At 39.9% G+C, this 22,729-nt stretch overlaps 1 protein-coding gene across 8 annotated transcripts in view; it reads right to left on the bottom strand.

Annotated features, from left to right (window-relative positions):
* RABGAP1L (RAB GTPase activating protein 1 like) overlaps window positions 1-22,729 on the bottom strand; it is a 605,798-nt gene that overhangs the window by 16,346 nt on the left and 566,723 nt on the right. For 7 of the 8 annotated variants that reach the window (XM_044674101.1, XM_044674102.1, XM_044674100.1 and 4 more), the window contains 2 exons: window positions 21,699-21,791; window positions 10,532-10,642 (listed from right to left, as the gene is read on the bottom strand). In XM_044674101.1, the coding sequence (XP_044530036.1) occupies window positions 10,532-10,642; window positions 21,699-21,791 (204 nt within the window). Of the gene's footprint in view, window positions 1-10,531; window positions 10,643-14,732; window positions 14,772-21,698; window positions 21,792-22,729 lie in introns of those variants that run through there. The other variant, XM_044674107.1, reaches the window with a different exon arrangement.

Here is a 22,729-nt window from a genome sequence, read left to right as displayed (position 1 = left end):
AGTGAAATGCATTTTTCCTCCCTGGCAGGCTCTTCTCTGAGGTGACTAAGAAAAGGAAATACTAAGAAAGGGAAAATTTGGGGTGTAGAGGATTTTTAAAAATTAATTTCAGGGGGCAGCTGGGTAGCTCAGTGCATTGAGAGCCAGGCCTAGAGACGGGAGGTCCTAGGTCCAAATCTGAGGTCCAAATCTGACCTCAGACACTTCCCAGCTGTGTGACCCTGGGCAAGTCACTTGACCCCCATTGCCTACCCTTACCACTCTTCTGTCTTAGAGCCAATACACAGTATTGACTCCAAGATGGAAGGTAAGGGTATAAAAAAAAAATCTAATTTCAACTGGGCTCTCATTGATATGCAGCAATTCTTTTATTTTTCCATAACTGACTCTTGATTAGCCTTCCCCTCCCCACACAGAGAATGTTCCAAACCTTTGCCCAGTCTCTTCTGAAGCCCCAATAAGTACACTCATCCATCCATCCCCCACAAGCCTCCTACTCTGCTGAAGAAACTGAGGCCACTGGTGGTGAGCTTCCTCATTATTCTTTCTTTACATCTAAAATTCTTCCATATTTTCTCCCAAAGTCTCTTTCTCTACTTTAATGTCTGAGGAAGAGACTATTTGCCAAACCTATCCCCTCCACTTCACAGAACCACAGAATTTCTGAGCTGAAAGAAATCTCAGAAGTGATCAGAGAAAATCAGTGTTGGAGTCCGTTTTCTAACAGATGTGTACATTCGGCAAAGCAGTTTGTTCCACTTTTGGACAATTCTAACCATTAAGGCATTTTTCTGTACCTTACATCGAAAGCTACCTCTGAAACTTCCAAACATTATTGCTAGTTCTGCTCTTGGGGATCAAGCAGAACAGGTCTAATCCCATTATCACATATCGGCCCTTTTGACACTTAAAGAAAGTTCAATGTCTTCTCAGGTCCTTCAAATGATCCTCCTATGTCATCATCTTGAAGCCTTTTACCATCCTGCTCTAGATTCACCCCAACCTTCTCTTTCCCCCTCCTCCAGAAAAATGTCCCATCAATTTCTTCTGTTTTCTCCCTTAATCTCTATCCTTCCTTGCAGTCAGATATGCCCAGATCTTTCTTATATTCATTATCCTAGATTTTTCTTTCCTTTCCTTGCCAAACTCCTAGAAATAATAGCTACATTTGCTGCCTGTATTTTCTCACTGCCCACTCACTTCTCAATGCCTTGCAACTTTGCTTCTAAATCCACCACTTTACTTGGAACTGCTTTCTGAAATGGCACCAATGATCTCTTAACTACTAAATCCAACTGCTGTTTCTCTGACTACATCTTCTCTGACCTCTCTGCAGCTTAAGGCACTGTCACCCACACCTCTCCTCCTCCATACATCTCTCTCCTCTCTTTATTTTCAGTCACACAACTAGTATGTCTGAGTGGTGGGTTTTAGCATTATCGCTAAAGATATTTTGATTGCATGTGGGCAATTTTTTATTTGCAGGTTTACCTTGAGCTAGGAATTTCCTCTGATATAATATCTGCTTGACCATCCCCCAATCGATAAATGGGCAAGGGACGTGAATAGACAATTTTTCATATAAAGAAATCAAAAATATCAATAAGCACATGAGAAAGTGTTCTAAATCTCTAATAATTAGAGAAATGCAAATCAAAACAACTCTGAGGTATCACCTCACACCTAGCAGATTGGCTAAAATGACAACAGGGGAAGTAATGAATGTTGGAGGGGATGTGGCAAAATTGGGACATTAATGCATTGTTGGAGGAGTTGTGAACTGATCCCACCATTCTGGATGGCAATTTGGAACCATACTCAAAGGGCTTTAAAAGACTATCTGTCTTTTGATCCAGCCATAGCACTGCTTGGATTATACCCCAAAGAGATAATAAGGAAAAAAAACTTGTACAAAAATATTTATAGCTGCACTCTTTATGGTGGCAAAACAATTGAAAAATGAGAGAATGTCCTTCGATTGAGGAATGGCTGAACAAATTGTGGTATCTGTTGGTGATAGAATACTATTGCACTCAAAGGAATAAAGAGCTGGAGGAATTCCATGTGAACTGGAATGACCTGATACAGAGTGAAAGGAGCAGATCCAGGAGATCATCATACACAGAGACTGATACACTGTGGTACAATCGAACATAAGGGACTTCTCTACTAGCAGCAATGCAAGGATCCAGAGCAAGTTTGAGGGACTTATGAGAAAGAAAACTAGCCATATTGAGAGGAAGAACTGTGGGAGGAGAAACACAGAGGAAAAACAACTGCTTGAACACATGGGGTGATGGGGATATTATTGGGGATGTAGACACTAAACGATAACTCTAGTCCAACTATCAATAATAAGGAATTAAGTCTTAATCAATGATACATGTAAAACATGTAAAAAAACAGTGGAATTGTGTGTCGGCTAAGGGGGGTTATAGGGGTTTGGGGGAGAGGGAAAGAACATGAAATATGTAACTATGGGAAAATATTCAAAACAAAAACTTATAAAAATAATATCTACTTGATATCAGTCTTACTGAGCATATATTACATTGTTATTATGGAGCTAATAATTTTCTCCATAGACAATGTGCTTGATGGTACATGTTTAATGCCCCTTTCTTTTGAGCAATATTACATCTTTATTTTGTGGCAATTTTAGGGATTCTTGTGACCATGAATAGAAGATCCCAAGTATTCTTGCCTCCAATATTTTGGGGAGCACATACAGGCATGACAACATTAATAATTACCCAATTTATATATCTAGACAAAATATATATGCTGAACATCAATCCCACATTGTGAATTGCCCACTAGACATCACCAGGATATGCTGTTGGTGCCTAAAACTCAACAAGACTCAGTGTCTCACTGATAAAAATTTGTAAACTCAACAGTCATTCCCCAATTGATAAATGGTCAAAAGATGAATAGTTTGGTGATTAAAAAAAATCAAAGTTATATATACATGAAAAATGCTCTAAAGCATTACTGATTAGTGAAATACACATCAAAATAAGTCTGAGATATCATTTCACATTTATCAAACTGGCCAAAATGATAAAAGGGCAAAATGACAAGTGTTGGAGGGGATGTAGAAAAAAAGGGAACAGTAAAACACTGTTGAACTGATCCAACTATTTTGGAGAACAATCTGGAATTATGTGGAGTTATCTGGAGCGATAAACTGTGTTATTATCTTAAGTTATAAACTGTGTTTATAACTTAAACTCAGCAGTACCACTGTTGGATCTGTTTCCCAAGATGATCAGGGGAAAAGGTATATTCTAAAATATTTATAACATCTCTCTTTGTGGTGACAAAGAATTGAAAATTGAGAGGATGCCAATCAATTGGGAAATGGCTAAAAAGGCTGTTTATGATTGTGACGAATACTACTGTGCCATAAGAAATGATGAGGTTAATTTAAAAAAAAAAATGGAAAGACCAGTATGAGATTATGAAAATCAAAATGAGTAGAACCAAAAGGACATTATATACAGCTACAAAATTAATGTTTCTGAAGAATAACTTGTGAATGTCCACCTCCAAAGAAAGAACTGATAAAAAGAAACACGAAAGACACAGTATATATATATTTTTTTTTTTTTTTTTTTTTTTTTGGTCAAGTGATGCCTTCTCTAGAACAGGGTGGGAGGTAGGGAGGGAGATATGTAAGAATTTTAATGTAACCAACAAACAAATTAATTAAAATAAAAAAAAAATAAAACTCAACATGACCAAAACGGAACTCTTCCCCCACTAAGCCAGTCAGTCCCTTTTGCAAACTTTTCTATTTCTGTTGAAGGCAGACTCATTTCTGAGTCATTCAAATTTGTAAACTCAAAGTTAATTTTGACTCTTCTACTTACATCCCCAATCTCTCTTCAAGCCAGGTTTTGTTAATTCTTTCTCATGTTTTCTCATTTTTATTTATTTATTCATTCATTCATTCATTCATTTATTTATTTATTTGTTTATTGTTTTATTAATTTGTTATATTACTATAATTCATTAATTATTATTAATCACACATTAGTTTCTTTTATGGTTCCCAAAATGATGCTCTATCTTCCATCCCTCTGTATCTGTACAAGATGAAATTTGTCTCCTGGACTTGGAATACACTCCCCTTTCATCTCAGCCTTTCAGAGTCCTTGTCCTCCTTCAAGTCTCAACTCAGGTTCTACCTCCCCCTTAGCCTTCTCCTAGGCACTCAGCCTGCCTTGATTTCCACTCACTCCCCACATTTGTTCAGTTCTCTCTCTCCAAGTACTATCTTTGAGAGTCTTTTTCTCTCTCTCCAAGTACTATCTTTGAGTCTTTGATGTATCCTACCAATAGAATATAACTTCATTGAGGGAAGATAATGTTTCATTTTTATTTTTCTCTTTGTTTTGGCTTTGTATGCCTAGCATCTGGCATTAAATACACATATGTGTATGGAGGGGTTCTAATGCTGAGGAAGCCTAAAGCCCATAGGGGTGAGAATTAAATCAGGTTCTCATTTCTGAAGTCAAGTAAAAGAGGGAATGGACTAAACATGATCAAAGATAAAGTAAGGAAATTACAATTAGACATAATTGTACCTTAGAGCTTTTTAGCTTTTAACAAACTAAATTAGAAAAATCCTTGAGGGCTAAGACTATTTCTTACTCATCTTAGTGTCTGCCCATACACTAGCTTTATACTAGTATAAAGCAGGTACGCAACAGAAAGTTACTGAATTGAGCACTTTTATCACAGTTATCAGTTTTTTAAAAAATTGCCACCTCAACAAAGTTTTTTTGTTTTTTTTTGTTGGGTTTTTTAAGTAAACAAGGTACTGAAAATCTGTTGGTAACAGAGTAAAGTGTAAACATTCCAGAAAGTACTTCTCTTTAGTTATGCCTGACTGTGACATCCTCCTCTAGCTACTACAATGGCTTGCTTGCCCAAAGACTGGTCATTTTATGAGATATCCCAGGTTCCCATATTTCCTGTGTTACAATTACACAATATCCTTGTGATACAATCTCTAGAGTTTGTATCTTAAACTTTACAATTATTTATTAAATAACAAAAAGTGGGCCAGAGGCATTTAGAATGGCCACAGAGCTCATGTGTTTCCCAATATGGCGGCTAGTTGATTGACTTCATTACCTAAGAGAATCCTTGTTTACAAATAAAACAAAGAACTTCTCTCCATCTGTCAGTCTTTCCCAAACAAAAGATGCTGGCAAAGAGAGAAAGGACTCCACCCAAGGTCACAGGGAGGCAAAGTTCTAGATTCAGTCCTAAAATCAAACCTTTAAAATCAAAAGGTTGTTTTGAGGGCCAAAAGGGGGTATAAATTACTTGTGGCAATCTTAGTTAAGAGGTAATTCTTCGTAGCTAGATGCCTGGTTCCAACAGCCCTTGCAATGACATAGTGAACAGCTGAAAAGGTGTTGCTTCCCAGCAACACCAGTAAGATTTAATACTGGGAACCCCCCAAAAGTGGGGTATCTTGTTTTACTTAATGTACATCAGATTCTCTCAAGCTCCTCCTTCTTAATTTTCCTATTTCCGTTGAGAGTATTACCATCTTCTCCATCTCTCAGGCTTTCAACTTCAATGTCATCTTTGACTCCTCACTCAAAATTGACCCACATCGCCATTTTGTTCCCAAGCTGGTCATTGCTATCTTCACAATAACCCTAATCTCTCCATTCAAACAGCTTCCACCCTGTTGGAAAGCTGGTATTGGCTCTTCTCACCTCCTGACCAGACAAGAGCCTTCTGTTTGGGCTTTGGGACTAAAGCCTCCGGACTCCAGATCATCTTCCATTCACTGGCCAAAGTTCTCTTCTGAAGGGCAGGTCCGGCGGCGACATTTCTCTACTTGATGAAGTCTAGAGCCTCTCTATTACTTCTAGGATCAAATATGAAAATCCTCTTTTCAAGCCTCCTGTCTGGCCCCTTTCTATGTTTCTACTCTTACTTACTCCCTTCCATGGACTCTAGCCTTCAGCAACACCGGCATTTGCAGGCCCTGGTCGTGGTTCTCTGCTCACACCCTTCTCCATTCTGCCTCCTGGCTTCCAAGGCCTTCTTCAAGATTTCGGTAAACCCACCTTCTGTTTAATAGGCCATTCCCCTTCTTCCTCCCGCTGTTGCCAGGGCCTTCCCCCCGAGATTACTGTGCATTTTTAACACTGCATATAGCTTGTATGTACAAGGCTATTTGTATGCGGTCTCCCTTAGAATGTGAGCACCTTATGTTTTACATGATTGTACATGTAAAATCTACATCAGACTGTTTACCATTTCAGGGAAGGGAGAGAAGAGAGAATCTGGAACTCAAAATTAAAAAAAAAAAAAAAAGTTAAAAGTTGTTTTACTTGTAATTGGGGGAAAAAATTTAAAAAAAAAAAAAGTAAAAAGGAATATGAGAACCTTGAGGGCAGGAGCTGTTTTTGTCTTATTTTTTATCCCAGGTGCTCGGCATGATGCCTAGTATACAGTAAGCATTTAATAAATGTTTCTTGAATGAATGAAAGATTCCTTCCAAATGGATTCACTCCCATTTTCACAGCTTCCATTGTGCACAAGCACATCATCGTCAAGCTTCCAATACAGACAGGCAACTGCACTGCCTCTAAGGAGGGGACGCTGAGCGGGGACATCAAGCCATCATTGTGGGGTGGGTGGGGGGACTTCTAGAATTGGGCTTTGACCCTGCCTTCTCTCAGACTTTAGCGGCTCGGATTCCCCTTCTCTCATCTAAGGATGGGAGCAGGGCTGCCTTTGGAGCCTTTTCCCTTTATGAGCCCATGAAGGAGTAGCAGGAGCTCCCCTCCCGTCCCTTATATTCCTCTCTCCCTCTACTAGCAGCTGAGAGCTCCAGGCCTTTTTGTCCAGGCAGGCCTCCCTGGGCTTAGGTCAGGGATGGCTATGAATCTATTTTCATTGTTTTTTCCAGGAATCATTGTGTGCTTTCTATTTTTAGGATTTTTTTTTTTTTTATCATTTGTTAAATGGACGTATTTATTGACATTTGCACATGACTGAGCTAGTGATTCCCCTCCCTGGTGATCTATGCACTTGGTAGTTCAATTTACACTCAACTAATAGGCTTATTACAGAGCTAAAAATTCCCTCATAATCTAAATTTTGGTGATCTGCCATTAAATATTTTCTTCTTTAAGGTAGAGCTGTGCAGTTCCTTTGGAGGTTCACCTCAGCCGGCATGCTAGGACCAATGTCCAAAGTCCCAAGAGTCCCAGAACCTCGAAAGATTTATTTCAAGATACAACAAGGAGGAGTTGGAGAAGCTGTGAGGTGTTCCCCATTGCCACCAGCCTCATTAACATGGAAGACCAAAAAACTTCCAAGGCCCTACTGGACCTACAACAAAGCAACAACTTTTTGAAATGTTTCCCTTTGAAGCTCAGACTTGAAGAATAGAATAGTTATTGTACTTCTCAGGGCTTCTCCTTCATGACCCTGGAACCTCTTCTTCTCAGGATATTTCTCTGACTAGCCCAGAGTAAGATAACTAATAACTAATAAATGTCTGGGGCCAGATTGGAACTCAGGTTTTTCTGACTCCAGGTCCGGAGTTCTATCCACTAAGACAACCAATTGCTTCCAAGGCAAACAGAGGTTATGTGACTTGCCCAGAGTCACACAGCTGTAAGTATGCCTGGATTTGAACTCAGGTCTTCCTGATTTCAGGCCCAGCACTCTATCCATTGAGCCACCTGGATATGCCCTATGGTTTTTAAAAACAAACCCACTCACTTCCTACCTAACACAGTACTGTGCACACAGTAGGTGCTTCTAAAATATTTCTTTTGTTCATTCATTTTTCAGTCATGTCTGATTCGGTTTTCTTGGCAAGAGCAGTTGGCCATTTCCCTCACCAGCTCATCTGTAAAGATGAAGAAACTGAAAAAATAGGTTGTGACTTGCCCAAGGTCACACAACCAGTAAGCGTCCAAGGCCAAATTTCAACTCAAATAGATGAGTTTACCTGACTGTGTGCCTGGTACTCTATGTACTACACTACCCAGCTGTCTAAAATAATTATAGAATACATCAATTTAGGGATATTCATATTAATAGCCATTGTAAACTATGTTTTACTGAAAAAAGGAGACGGAAGGGGCCTTCTACTAGTGCAACCCATTCCCAGTACCACAGCTAAGAGGCCACGCTCTGCCGCACTCCTGGGTTCCTCAGTGACATCATTATCTCCCCAATCTGAGAGCTTTCCAGGGTTGGAGGGAAGCTCTCACACAACATGCAATTGTTCAGACTAGTTAAGAGTAAGAAAATGCTGAACGGGTGAGCCTCAAGAAAAGCAAAAGCAAAATAACCAATTCTCCTCTAAATAAAAGCTGGTCCCTCCTCTCTCTGAAGATAAAAGCAATTTCTAGAAATATGTTTGGGGGGAACCTAGAGAGCGCAGTGCCTGGTCAGGAGGATCTGGGCTTGAATCTGGTCTGACACTTCCTACCTGCGTGACCCTGGACAAGTCACTAAACTCCCACTGCCTAGTCCTTAGCTCTCTTCTGTCTCAGAATTGATGCTAAGCAGAATGTAAGGATTTTAAAAAGAAAATAAGACATATGTTTGGAATAACCATTTTCACTCTCTTCCCAGCCACCATTTATAAACCATGCTGCTGCCTTGCCTGCTCTCTGGCCAGCGTCTCTGTGCTTTCCCCACTCCCCAGAACCTTGGATTCTGCCCCAAAGGCTCTGCGAGGTAAGCGGTCATCTTACATTTCCTGGCACCAGGCTTCCGCAGCGCTTCCCAGAGACCATCCAAACCATCCCAGCATCTCTGTAGCTCCCCCCCCCCCTTTTCCAGCTCCCACTTGTGTTCTGTCTTCTCCCCAGCAGAACATAAGCTTGTTGAAGCCAGACTGGTTGGTTCCATCCGTGCTCCATCCATCATTCCTAACTTTTCACCACATGTACTATATATAAAAGCAAAGCAGTCTGGAAGCCTACTGAGGCTGGCCTTGAAGTGAGGACGTCCCCCCTCTGCCACACTAGCCACACGCCCAGGGGGAGCCCCATCCCCTTAGGGCTCCGGGCAGCGATGAGTCTCCAGTCTGTAATGACAGAGGAAGCTTCCACGCCACTGAAATCTGAAATCACAAGTCTAAACAACGCTCACCCTTGGGCCCAAACTCTGGTGGTTGTTCAGTCGTGCCCGACTCTTCGTAACCAAGAACCGTAGCACGCAATTGTTCATGGGGTTTTCTTGGCAAAGATCCTGGAGTGGCTTGTCATTTCCTCCTCCGCTGGATCAAGGCAAACAGAAGGCGCTGCCCAAGGGTCACAGGGATAATAAGTGTCTGAGGCCAGACTTGAATTCGGGTCTTCCGCGGAGTCACCCAGCTGTCTCTTGGAGACAGGGGGAGCTTCCAGACCAGTGAAAAATCACATCTGGACAATCCCAACCTTCAGACCCAAACCCTGTACATAAATGTCAAGGATGACTGGGAAATTGATGGATTTGGTGCTGATGAAATAGGGATGGGAAAGGCCTGAGACAAAAGGAACTCTTCTGTTGCTAACTCACTCACACCTTCTCCACCTTAAAAACCTCCAGCAGCTTTCCCCAAAGAGCCACAAACCAGTCATTCCTTCTGTGGCCGCCCGTCTGCCAAGGTTTGTGCATCAATGAGCGAAGCGCCCTCCTTGAGCATCTTCGGAGCCAGCTAACTGTCCGGAACATGGTTCCAGGGTCACCGGACGAAACAGGTGGCTGGACCAGAGCTCTTAGGAAGGCTCTCTCCAACAGAAGAGTCTGGTTTTTTCAAGACCCCTCCCTCACCTGACAGGAGTCTCGACATCCTCCCCACAGTGTGTCTATGTTACACTCTGCTGCTCATTTCTATGGATGGAGTTTACAAAAGGAAAGAGAGCTCCCAAGCTGACAGCTTTGGGAAAGGCCACGATCATGTTGGTATACATAGTGAATCCACTTAAGGTCCTCCTTAGAGATGCTAACTTCATCTGAACCCTTTTCCTCCTCCTTCTTTTAAACATTTATCTTCTGTCTTAGCATCAATTCTAAGACAGAAGAGTGACAAGGGCTAGGTAACTGAGGTTAAGTGACTTGCCCAGGGTCACACAGGTAGGAAGTGTCTGAAGCTGTATTTGAACCCAGGTCCTCTTGAATCCAGGTCTGGAGCTTTCTGTACTATGCTACCTAGCTGCCCCTGAATTCCCATCCTTTGAACAAAACTTCCAGATTCACAACTGGTAAGACACTTAATGAAGCCCGAAGCGAAACACCTTCCAGAATTTCAGCTGGCACCCATGCACCCTTGGAGAACGTTTTTCTAGAGGCCCCATCTGGCCATTGGTGGTTTGGGAGAGGAGGTTCAGAAGCAGGTGAGAAAGTGGGTCACAAGCTCTTTGAGAACCAACAAAGCCAACCCTTTCTCAAAAGCACGGACTGCCCCCACTTTTCTCACAAGAGGGAAATCTCTTCTTTAAGGTAGGGGCCACATTCTTAATTCTGCTTCATGTATGACTAGCTTTACCTGGTCTAAGTCATTCCGCAGAGCAATTTTGCTGGTTACTAGTTCATGAGCAAGGTCATCATTCTCTTGTTCTAGCCGCATGCTGGCTTCCTGTAACCTCCGGTTCTCCCTCTGTGGAAAAAGCAACAGCCAAAAGGAGAAGTTAATCCCTGGACAGATTAGCAGAGAGAAAAACAGCTGATCTGGGGTTGGGTCGGGGTGAGGTAAAACAAGGGTGGCTCTGAGAATGTAGGTAGGAGAAGGCAGAAGTGGCACAGTAAGGCAGGATTGCTGTTTGGGGAAAACAACAGTGAGTTAAGCCAGCGGTGCAGATGCAGTACCCCAACAAAATTCACAACTCCCCAGTACACCCTCGGATGAAATCCACTGCTATAAAAAATGTGCCTTGAAGGGGAAAATCTTCCAGACATATTCTCAGCTCTAAAGCTTTACCTCACTATGTTTTAATATAGATTTAGAACCTACATGTGGGCCAGGAACACAGAGAAGAACCTGTTCCTCATCTCCAATAAGAAACTGCAGGCCATGGGAATAGAAAAATGGGGGAAATGTTAGGAAATATTTCTAATCTTTTTTCAAAAATGAGGCCCAAATCAATCACGTTTTATTTAGAGGTACAAGCCTGGGAGAGTCGAGATACCCAGGTTCTGCTACAATTTTGGAAACAAATCAGAACTGTGACCCCATGGACAAAGCTAAGTTCTTTGGACCTCAATTTAAATGTTAAATGGATGCAATTGTATTGACGATAATATCTGAACAGCAAGAAAATCATCAGATGAAAAGCACTGTATAATAAATGTAATAATAAACATAAATGACTGGGCTAGATTCCCCTGGGGCATTACTGGAGTTCTCAGTCAAGTGCAGGAGAACATTGAAAGCTAAAGATATGACTAACAAAGTCCACCCCATTGAAGAAAACAAAATCCTCTGATGTTTCCACTCTTCTGTAGGACTTCCAGAAATACTCTATCAACAGCTGGAGTACTTATTTTATAAATCTTCCTACAACTTATGATTCTAAAAGAAATAAGTCTCTTTTCAAGAATAATCATTCAGGAGCAGCTAAGGCAGAATAATGGATAGGCCTAACAGAACCTAGGTTCAAATTTGGCCTCAGATACTTTCTCGCTGTGTGACCCTGGGCAAGTCACTAAACCCCATTTGCCCAGCCCTTGCCCTTCTGTCTTAGAGTTGTTACTAAGACAGAAAGTAGGGGTTAAAAAAACTTTTTTTAAATAAAAGAATAGTAATTGAGTGTCTTTCTTTTCAAGGTATCAAAAATGTTTTAGCTGTCAGTCACAGGAGGTTCAAAGGAGATCTGACAGGAAAGAGTGCAATATAAGACACCTTCCTGTTTTTTCAAATATGCATTGTCAAGACTATTTTTTTGCAAGATAGGCAAAAATTCAAGCAAAGAAGTCAAATCTATGGCTCTGGAAAATACTAGAATAAAGTGAACTATGCTGTTGTTTGTACACATAATTTCAAAACAAAATAAAATGAAAAAGCAAGAAAGCTCAGGAAAGTAGGTGACTGGATGGTGCTCTTATGGCCAAAGAATCTCATGCATAGTGTGGATTGATGGTGCTAATGGGTAGGCCGTCCCTACTGAGCAAACTTCTGAAGAAGGCTCTACTTGGAGTTGACAAGTTGTTTCATAAAACCCCCAAATTTAAGGAACTCCCATGCTGACCCTTGTCTCAGACTGATCAATAAGCCATCAAGCACCCATTAAGCTCCCAGAAAAGGAGTGATCAAGATACTCAAGTCTCAAGTATCCTTTTTGGTTTCTCTTAATATATCTGGGCCTCTCCCAGATACCCGAGCCTCAAACTACAACTTCTTTCCCAAACCCCTAAGTAACTAGTCAGTTGTTTCTCTGGTTATATTCCCTAAAGAGTATGTAAGACCCCAAATTCTTTTGTTTGATAGAAATTCCCATGAGGAAAATTGTGTGGTGGCCATAAGAACTCTGTTCCCCCTTGTCCTGATTAAAGACTTGTTCTTTTTAACTGTTTTAGTGGTTCTGTGTTTTTCCAGGTTGATTGGGTCTTCCCAAGACTTAGGGTCTTTCTGCTTTCTACTGTGAAAAGTACAGAAGATGCAGACAAGCTTTGGAAAATTATTTAAAAAACAACAGTTTAAGAATTTTATGTAGATAATTTTTTTGGAGGGTGGGGAAGTCCCAGAGAAACTTTTTTTATATGAGAACATTCTCTCCCATTCAAAGGTTATTTCCTACATAGGGCATACTGTATTTTCTGGAACAAAATACAGTGTAACAGCTTGTAATCAAGTCTACAGTATTATTTTGCCAATAAAACTTGCCGAGGCGCTCCTCAAATGAAGAAATTTACCTATCAGCAGATCATCTTGTACCCAAAAGTAATTCTGTCTGTCCCTTTGGAATCTTTCCACTTCATCCCACCCTTCTACAGAAGCATGATGAAACAGTATACGTGTCACAAATAAACAAAATCAGTGACCCCGTCACACCTTTCTAAATTCTACACGAGACATCCAAATTGTACACAAAGGCCAGACAATCCTGCTTTCAATACCCTTCTCTGGCAGCAATACTTTTTCACTATGAACTTATACATGTGTGAGCTTTTCTGAAGTTTTTTTTTTTTTAATAAACAAGTTTTCCCAGGGCCAGGAAATAGGTATTTTGCAACCAACTAGCCAGTAGTTTCAACAGAATTTATTGTGCAAAGCAGGTTGCTTAGTAAAGAAACTTGTACATTTCTTTCACTTTTTAGGTGAGTTCCTTTTACATAGTCTGAGAAAGGACTAGTCTTTTAGCTAAATGATCTCACCATTGCTTAGAGCTTCTTGCATAACTGTCTCCCAGGCACACAAAAACCCCTCAACAACATTTCTATCACACTGATTTAACTGTAAGAAACAATGACAAGTTTGTGGCCACTAGGATTCGTCAGGTTTCACTCTGAAGAGTCAAATGTGTCTCCAGTTTAAGTTACTGGGTGTTTCTGGATCAGTATTTGGTTCAAAGCATTCCTTCAGTGTCCCAAGGTAACCAACCACCTGACTTTGGGTCAGAGATAAGCTGTCCCTGTCTTTGGTTGGGCATCAGCAACAACCAAAAAGAGAGGAGGTCAGCTGTAATTTGGACAAGTAGCAACTCCATATTAGAGCAGTCAGTGGAATTGTAATAATCCTTCTTTATAGGAGTATAGGCTAGGGCAAGATCTCAGAGAAACCAGGAATGTCAGATGGCCCCTGAAGATGTGTGCAAAGTAATGAGGGTGGGGGAGACTGTCCCCCTTTGCGAGAAGCTTCAGTTCAGTGTCTGCAAAGCAAGCAGTATGTGAGGTCTCAAGGCTCCTGCTTCGCACTCACAGACAAGTGGGAAAGCAAGCAACGTGGCTCAAAATGCAGTGTCCTCCTCCTCCTCCTCCATCATTACAAAAAGGGGAGACTATCTGTTCTACAAGTCAATACATCACTGCTACTGAGGACAGGGGCCTTTCCCAGGATGAGGAAGCCTCCTGACCCTTGCCTCCCACAGCCAGCCATGAGCCATAGGGAATAAGGAATAAGGGAATTCTTTGGCTGGCTGGCCCAGTCTGTCCCGCCTGCCCAGGAACGACAACTGATGGATTCCTTGGGAGAAACCTCAGGGTTACATAAATGAAAACTGGACTGAAAGGGAAGGGAAGGAAGTTTCATTCTGATGTACTGCGTGCAGCCAGCTTTGTCTTGGTCATTCTGGAAACTTGACAAGGAATCTCCCCCTTGCTACGCAGGGAGAGTGATTTTTAAGATCAAGATCTCGTTGGAAGGCAAAGGGGCTCTTTGTCTTTATGGGAGCACAGATGCGAGCATTCTATAATCTTGCACAAGCACACTAGACAGACTTGCCGAATGCTCAGAGCTAGTAAACAGACAATTGCTTCCTGCTGCCTTTTTGAAGACACTGCAGTGGGCACTGAATAGATTCTACCATTTACAATTCTCCCTCGACTTGACTTGGAGCACCTTCCAATGCCACTCTTCTGGCATCCTCTGAATAAAGAGGTGGTCCTTTCCTCACTGATTCCCTTCCCCTGCTCTTCCACAGGGGAAGAGTGGCTAGCTGGGAAAGTTTGGTGAATAACTCTGGGAGGAGGAGACTGCATTTTCCAAAAAGACAGACACAGATATCACAGACATACACAAATCAAAAACTTACCTCCTGCAAAGTCAGAGACCAACTACTGTTTTCAATCATAGGTACAAAAATAATGGAAAAAAGGATATCCAATGAAATTTAAATGCCTACTGATAAAATTAGGAAACAGCAACAACAAAAGAGACACTTGTTAATTCTATTTTGTTAATTGGTTTTTTCCCCTTGGAGTCCTCTCTAAGACAGCAAACATTTGGTGAAAGAAGGCTGACTTGAGAAAGCCAGTGGGCAAGTCTCAACTCAGGAAGACCGATAAACTCTAACTCCACCCTCTCCATGATGCTATTCTCAGTTTGCCTGACGGATGAATATGTTTGTACGATTAGTAGTCATGGTGTAAGTTGTTTCCACTGCTGTCATGAAAGCTGGGTGGGACTCATTTACATGGACAGTGTCAGAAACCTTGCAAAAAAAGCTAATCTTCAGGCAGCAGAGGGAGATCTCAGTGCACAAAGAGCTGCTTGGCGGTGGGAGAAGGAAAAAAAAAAAGGCAAAAAATTTGTCCAGATGCCCATTTGTGTCTGTCTGTGGGCTGAGGTCTGGATAAGGCAGGACAAGGAATTTTAATACAGTTAGTTCTGGGATGAGAAACTTAAGAAACGTTCACTGGCAAGCAGAAGAAAATGTGGTAAGGTTTAAAGGGAAAAAAATCATCTAGAGGAATGAGGTTTTTAGAAGCTCAACTCTGTTTGGGGTGTGTTGTCTGCTGCTATGATGAATTCTTGGCACAGATTTAAAATGACTTAAAGGGTCAGAAAAATGCTTCTCTAAGTGAGAAGTGAAATTTTATTATCAAGTATATACTCAGCTAGCAAACATTTCTTTTTTTTATATCTCACTCTTAAAAAGAATAAGTAACCAACAATATTGACATTTTGAGCTGACAATCTCAAGGCACACAAGGACAAATGTACCCAGATGACATATTTTAAAATTCTACACAATCTGAAAAATGAAGACTTAAAATAACAAGTTTTGCTTTCTGAAGTTTTAGTCTAAGACCATATGGGGTAATTTCCTCCCTGTCTCTGCCATATTATTCCCTAAGGAGAATCTCTGACATTGATTTTGAACAACACTTTCTGATCTTTTAAAAATCTCAACAATAAAATTAAATGACAGTTGGCAATCCAGACTGCATTTCTTTCTTACATCTCAAGACCTTCTTTGGAAATACCAACAGATACTCCAACGTGAAAATCAGATTAAAATAAAATAAACAAATTTCATAGGTATTACAGAAACCTGTTACATGATGCAAATTTTTCACATATCCTACTGCAAAAGTGAACCTTATTTACTAAAGAAAAAAATGAATTCTGAACCATGAAAGACACAGGACACAACATCTAAATGGCTTTGTTACTTTTATAATAAATCAGCTGACAATGTTTCAAGTATCAGCATGACCAAGCTACTAATTCTGAGAGACCTCATGTGGTTTGGGGCTGGCATTTTTCTGAATCCAAAAGACCCTCAAATTCATCTCTAAAATCGAAGGGAACTTGTGTCAACTTTTTAAGAGTTTATTGTGAAGTTTGACCTTGGAAAGCTAGATAGCGTCTTATGGTGTGGTATAGTGAGAAGAGTAGGATTTGGAAACGGACATTAATAAGCTGAATTCAAATACTAGTTTATGGCTTGCTAGCTTTGGGATCTAGGACATATCAGTTCATTTTTATGGGAATGTCTCATCACGATCCTAACTTGATCTCTAGGACCCAGATCTAAGTCCTATGATCCCAGAGAGAGGATGTGGAATAGTAGGAAGAAGTCAAGGGTTCTGGTACCACCCACACTGAATCCACTGGGTGACTTCTGGTAACCTCTCTGGGCTACGATCCTTCTCACAGCTCTAAATCTATGATCCTTGCATGTAATTCTATATTCCAGAAATATTCTTCTTGTCTATTATTATCCATTTCAAATACAACAACATTTCATAGCAGAAATATTTTTCAAATGCTAATAGTTGTCTCTGTGGTGTAAGAGAGTCTGAGTCAGAATAGTGTGAATTTATCTCCCTTTGTAGAAGAAAACTCTTCTGCCCAGTGATGGGCACATTTATCTTAACCTCACTACTTTGGGAGGGTTTGGGTTCTAAACCAACTAAGAGTGACAGGCAGAGTAGCTAAAGTTAATGTATGGTATTTAATATTAAGTTTTTGCCTTCTTTAATGGGCAAGACAGAAGGTAATATGTGAATTCTTTAAATCAATGACAAACAACTAAGGTAAAACAAAAGCAATTAATCTGTCCCTCAAATACCTTATATTCTTGTACTAACAAGACCCAATAAAATGGTTTGAAGAATTGAAATTACTTTAGTGAGCACCACCAAAAACCAGCAAATGTGGAGTCTTAAAGTGGAACTGGCCACCATTTTTCTCAACCGATTCTATCATGTGAGTAAATTTTTTTTTTAAATCAGCAAAGCATAACCAACCTCAGAAAACAAACTGAAACATAAGTAAAACATTTGGTCTTTGGGTTGTTTATATTATACATAAATATAAGGCTTCATCTAAAAACTAAAACTACCCCCGTACCAATTCAAGAATGTTATGAATTCTTACCATTTTTAATAGATTTCCTATATAAATCAGATAAGAAATTATTAGCTTTTTATGCTTTGGGGGTTCATACAATTTAATTAATTAGCTGGATTCTTCAAGGCTCAATTCTCATTTGTGCGAGTAGTTCTTTAATTAAATAAGGAACCATAACATTATTCTGAAAGCAAATTAATTTGGGTTTTCTCTAAAGTTCCTCATGTAGGACATAGCCCTAGAAATTGTCAAACAAAACAAATCAGTTCTTTAGAAAATGAACTGAAATTTTCACTGAACCAATGGTCGCAACTCAGGTGACAAGTTTCAATGTCATCTTTAAATTAGGTGCACTTAGACAAAAGTTAAAATGAAGCAGGGTATTAATATTTCTAACAGATGGACATTTAGTTCACACATTTGCAATCAATAAATTCCTTCCTAATCTACATACTAGATTGGACAAGTGAGCTCTGCACTAAACTGGCAAGGTTATAAATGACATTTCGTAGGAGTTAGAGTTAATATTCTCTATTTTCTGGTCTCAGGACTTTTCTTTCCACCTCTGCGTTAACTGCGATTATAAGCTACCACTGTGGGGTTCAGAGTATCAGAGGTAGGCTAGCATAAAGTGGAAGGCAGCCAAGAAAAATCCAGGAGTCAATATAAAGGAAACCCACAGAGGGCTAAGGCACAATGTGGGCTCACTGCATCTCCTACCTGGCGTCCAGAGGGAGCCTTTCTCTCCCTGGAGATTGCTCTGACTTGGGTGGGGACTCATGAAGGAAAGGCTTTCCTCAGAGGGAAGAGATGTTCCTCAGAAAAATGTAATTTAGAGCTCTCAGACTTAAACTACAATTTTATCTACCTTCTCACAGTCCACATTTGGGTGACCTGGAGTGATGGCTAAAAAATGACCTCTAATTTGACTGATCTGAATCCATTTAAATGGATTCAGGCTTCCACAAACACCCACTAAAAAGAACTCTAAAGCAATCCAAGCCAGAATCATGTTTGTCATTAGTCACTTCTGTATCCCTGGAAATCTAAGCCTATACCTGGGCACTCTGTCAGGATTTGTATCCTCCCTCTTGCTTCCTTTTTCCCTCCTCATCTCACACTAAAATGTGGGTGAATCCCTCTCGGACTGTAACTAAGTCTATTACACTTCAATTATGGAGTAATTGCAGGTCGGCAGGAAAGCATGATCCTCTGCCCACCACTGTCCCCTTCCCCTATCTACCTTTCTACCTGACAAATGGGATGAAAAGGAAAGGGATTGTGATTTATGGGGAAGGTGAGGCTACCACACAATTGCTTTATATTTTTCTCTTCCTTTAGGGGCCTAAATTAGCTTCTTAGTTATTCTTTAGCCAACTATGCTCCAAGGTCCACATCTAAGGATTATATAGTTGGGTGGCAGGATTTTAATCTTAGCTTTTATAAGACAAATTTGTTGGCACTAGCCAACGAACCTTCCCAATCCCTTTGTGACACTGACAGTTAACTATTTCTAAATAATATGGCTGTTTGGAAGATTGCTGCTTTTGATTTGTTAGGAAATAGACTCACTACTGCTGCTACCTTCAGAATGTAAAATGGCTGGGCATAAAAGCACTTTGGAAAATCTGAGACCTCTATATTTCAGAAGTTTTTCTTAGCTTGGTTAAGTGAAATATTTTGATTAATCCACCAGAGAAACACAGACAGAAATGACTAAAATCTGCAATCTGTATGTGGCCAGAAACTAAGGAATGTGTTCAATCTTTAAAATAGTATTTGCCTTTGGGGGAAAAAAGAAAAGCAAACTAAGCTTTTTTTTTTTCCCAAATACAAATGCTTACTTGGTAGCCTACATTGTTGATAATTATTTTAAAAAAAATTAAAAGTAGCATTGAATTCCCAGAGCTCTCAGAATGATTTCAAATCACAATGATAATAATTGACATTTATAAAGTGCTTTAAGGTTTGCCAAGTACATACTTTACTTCAACAATCCAGTGAGCTACAAGCTACAGATATTATGATTTCCTTTTTATAGATGAAGAAACTGAGGGGGTCAAACCTTGATAGTAAGTGTCAGAGATGGGCTAGCTAGAAACCCAAACTTTTCCTGATCCCAAGTTTAGCACCTCTAAAGGTTCTAAACTAACCAAGGTTCCTCTCTACACTTTTAGGTTAGACTGTTCAATATATATATATTTTTAAACCATTACTTTCTGCCTTAGGATCAAACCGAAATATTGGGGTTTTTCTTAATCCTTACCTTCTGCCTTAGAATCAATACTATGTATTGGCAGAACAGTGGTAAGGGCTAGGCAATGCAAATTAAGTGACTCGCCCAGGGTCACACAGTTAAGAAGTATCTGAGGCCACATTTGAACCCAAGACCTCCCATCTCTAGGCCTGCCTTTCAATCCACTGAGCTACCCAGCTACCCCAAAATATTGGTTTTAAGGCAGAAATGCAGTAAGGGCTAGGCAATGGGAGTAAAGTGACTTGCCCATGGTCACAGGAAGTGTCTAAGGCCAAATTTGAAAGCAGGATCTCCTATCTCCAAGTCTGGTTCTCTATCTGCTAAGTTACCTTAGCTGTCCTTCAATATATTTTTAAAAGATATATATAAAAGATATATTAAAATATATATAATGTTACAATATTATATATTTTAAATATATATTTTTTATTTTTCCAATTATCAATATACTTTTGACCTAGGTTTCTTCCCTTTATCTCAGGTCCCTTAGAGATAATGTGAAGAGAAAAGAGTCTTATATTTGGAATCAGAAGACCCGAGTTCAAATCTCAGCTCTGTATTGTAATCTCTTTTTGACCTTGGGCAAACCATTAAAGTCCTTTATGTCTTAGTTTCCATATCTGTATAATGGGAGGGGATTGACTTGATGGCCTCTAAGATTCAGCCTTAAATCTATGATCCTAAAACCTTATTCATTATGAATGTACAATTGCCAACAGTAATCAGAAAACTGATGACATCATTCATATTGTCTCCCATTTTTTTAGACGCACCTTCTCTTAAGTCTCTTTAAAATAGCAAACCAATTATAATGCTTGAAAATTCAGGGCAAAAGTTTTTGAACACGACCTGTTTTGATAGCAAAATTATTCCAGAGGCAAAGAAAACAATATAAATGTGGAATAGGGTAGACAGGAGAGAGGAAGAAATCTGGATGAGAAGTTGGTGGCTTAGTTCAGTCTCCAGAAATCCACTAATACAGGGGAGATGCCCACGGTGAAACTCAGAGAGGTAATCCCATGACATTCTCCTAATTTAATCATCCAGAGGCCAACCTGGCAAGAAAGAGAAAAGGCTCCCCACTGTGGGGAAACAGAAATCATGCAGCTACTGAACTTCTCTTGGAAGACTGCTTTGGAAGTACCAGATTATGGGAATGAAAAAAGCTCTGATTTCTAGGGTGCCGGAGAGGATGCATCCAGAGTATCCCAAAAGTGTGAGTGCTATTTGAATTAGTTAAAACTTAAAACACTCAGATTTTTGGGACACTGAATTACAGGAGAGGCTACAAAGGAGACCTCAACCTAAAAAAAAAAAACCTGCTTAGATCCTAAAGCACTGCTCCAATATTTTGATAAAATAAAAGATGTTTCTTCTGAGAAAAGGAACTTTGAAATCAGGACTACCAAAGCAACACTACTCGAAGTGAGGTCAAATTAAATGAAATTTAAAAAAAAGAAGAAGGGGAAAAAAAAAAGAGTGAGATCAACCCAGAAGTGAAGAGCTGTATTTGCAAATGACCCAACATCTGACAGTAAGGTGATGAGAGATGATGACCGCCACGGAAGCTGTCTGGATCCTGAAACTGCGGAGTGTGGACAGATGTCACTAGGCAACGTGTAATTTACATTTGTGGAAATAAATGTCGTGAGAAACACCATTGATCTGCTTCATTCACCTTTGAGGTTTTATTTTTCTCCCAGAAGGGTGAATGCTGACCATGAACATTTGCTACAGGCAGAGGGGAGTTAAAAACAGACTGACATCAGCTTCTAAAAAGTCTCTGGGGACGTAACCGTGCAAGGTTGTAAACAGTATCTGTAATTTCCTCCTTTCTTATTCTGTAAGTAGTTGAGAGCCACTTTTTCTCTCTCTGTCTCCCCCTTTCTGTGTGAGCGTCTCCTGTGGGATCCCAGTAAAAATGCAACAGCAGGAGTTACCTACAAACATACAAACTGAAAGAAAAGAAATATTATGTTTGGCTACTCCAATGGTTCCCATGGAAATGGGGGTAAAATGAAAACATCCCTATCAATGGAGCTTTCCTGTAGAGTGTCCAAAGCAATCCATAAAGCACAGAAGGAATCAACCCACGACCACTGCCACCACCACCATCGCTATGCAGGGAGTTCCCTGGAAAGAACTTTCCCATGTTGTCCGTACCTTGTATCTATCCATAGGGTCTTCTTGTTGTAGCTGGCTCTCTCGCATGGTTTGATATTCTTTCTCATATTTCTTCAGCTTCTTTGTAGGCACCTGAAGAGTGGAGGGAAAGTATATTATGAGAAGAAAATCTAGGCAAGATCTGATGATGCACTCCCTGGTAAATAAAGAAACTTAAGAGAATCTCTAGGCGCTTCCCACAAAAGCATGTCTGGTAAAGAATCTGCAACACTACTGATGCTGAAAAACTTTCTATATTTTTATAGCAATATATTTTTAAGTGTTTATAATGATTTCAAATAATTTATACTTAATCTACCACTGTGAACATCACTTAAGGATCTAGGTGAGTAATAGAAAAATGAAATTTATTTTCTATGTCCTAACATTAAATTTTTTTTCAGGCCAAAATATGCAACACCAAGAATTATTTTAAGTGAATAATATTAAGATTATACTTGGCTTTCCCACTAAACCTCTTAACCTTTACTCTCAAATAGAGTATATAGGAGAAAAGGTAAGGACTAGATTTATAGAGAAGAGAAAGGAAGGATATAATCATTTATATAACCCCTATTATGTGCCAGACACCATGCTAAGTACTTTTCAAACAATGCTGAGAAGAGGTGCTATTATCATCGCCATTTTACAGTTGAGGAAACTAAGGCAAACAAGTTTAAGTGACTTATAACAAACCTAGTAAGTATTAGAGGCTGGATTTGTGCTTAAGTATTATTGACTTGAGGCCCAGTTTTCCAAACTGCAGCATCTTTCCACCATATCACATTGTTAAGCAAAATGAAGGGAACAGAGTCTATCAGTCAATACATATTTATTAAGTACTTACTATGTGTTATGCTTGGTGCTAACATTTTTACATTTTACATTTACATATTTACAAATATTATCTCATTAGAATCTCATAACAACACTGGGAGGTAGGTGCTACTATCACCCCCATTTTACAAATGAGAAAACAGGCTAACAAACATTAAATGACTCGCCCAGGATCAAATAGCTTGTTGATAAGG

The sequence above is a fragment of the Gracilinanus agilis genome, chromosome 4 (assembly GCF_016433145.1).
Source record: "Gracilinanus agilis isolate LMUSP501 chromosome 4, AgileGrace, whole genome shotgun sequence".
In the NCBI taxonomy this organism is placed as follows: Eukaryota; Metazoa; Chordata; class Mammalia; order Didelphimorphia; family Didelphidae; genus Gracilinanus; species Gracilinanus agilis.
Note: the sequence above shows the minus strand (reverse complement) of the source record. Positions and strands in the feature narration are given on the sequence as shown.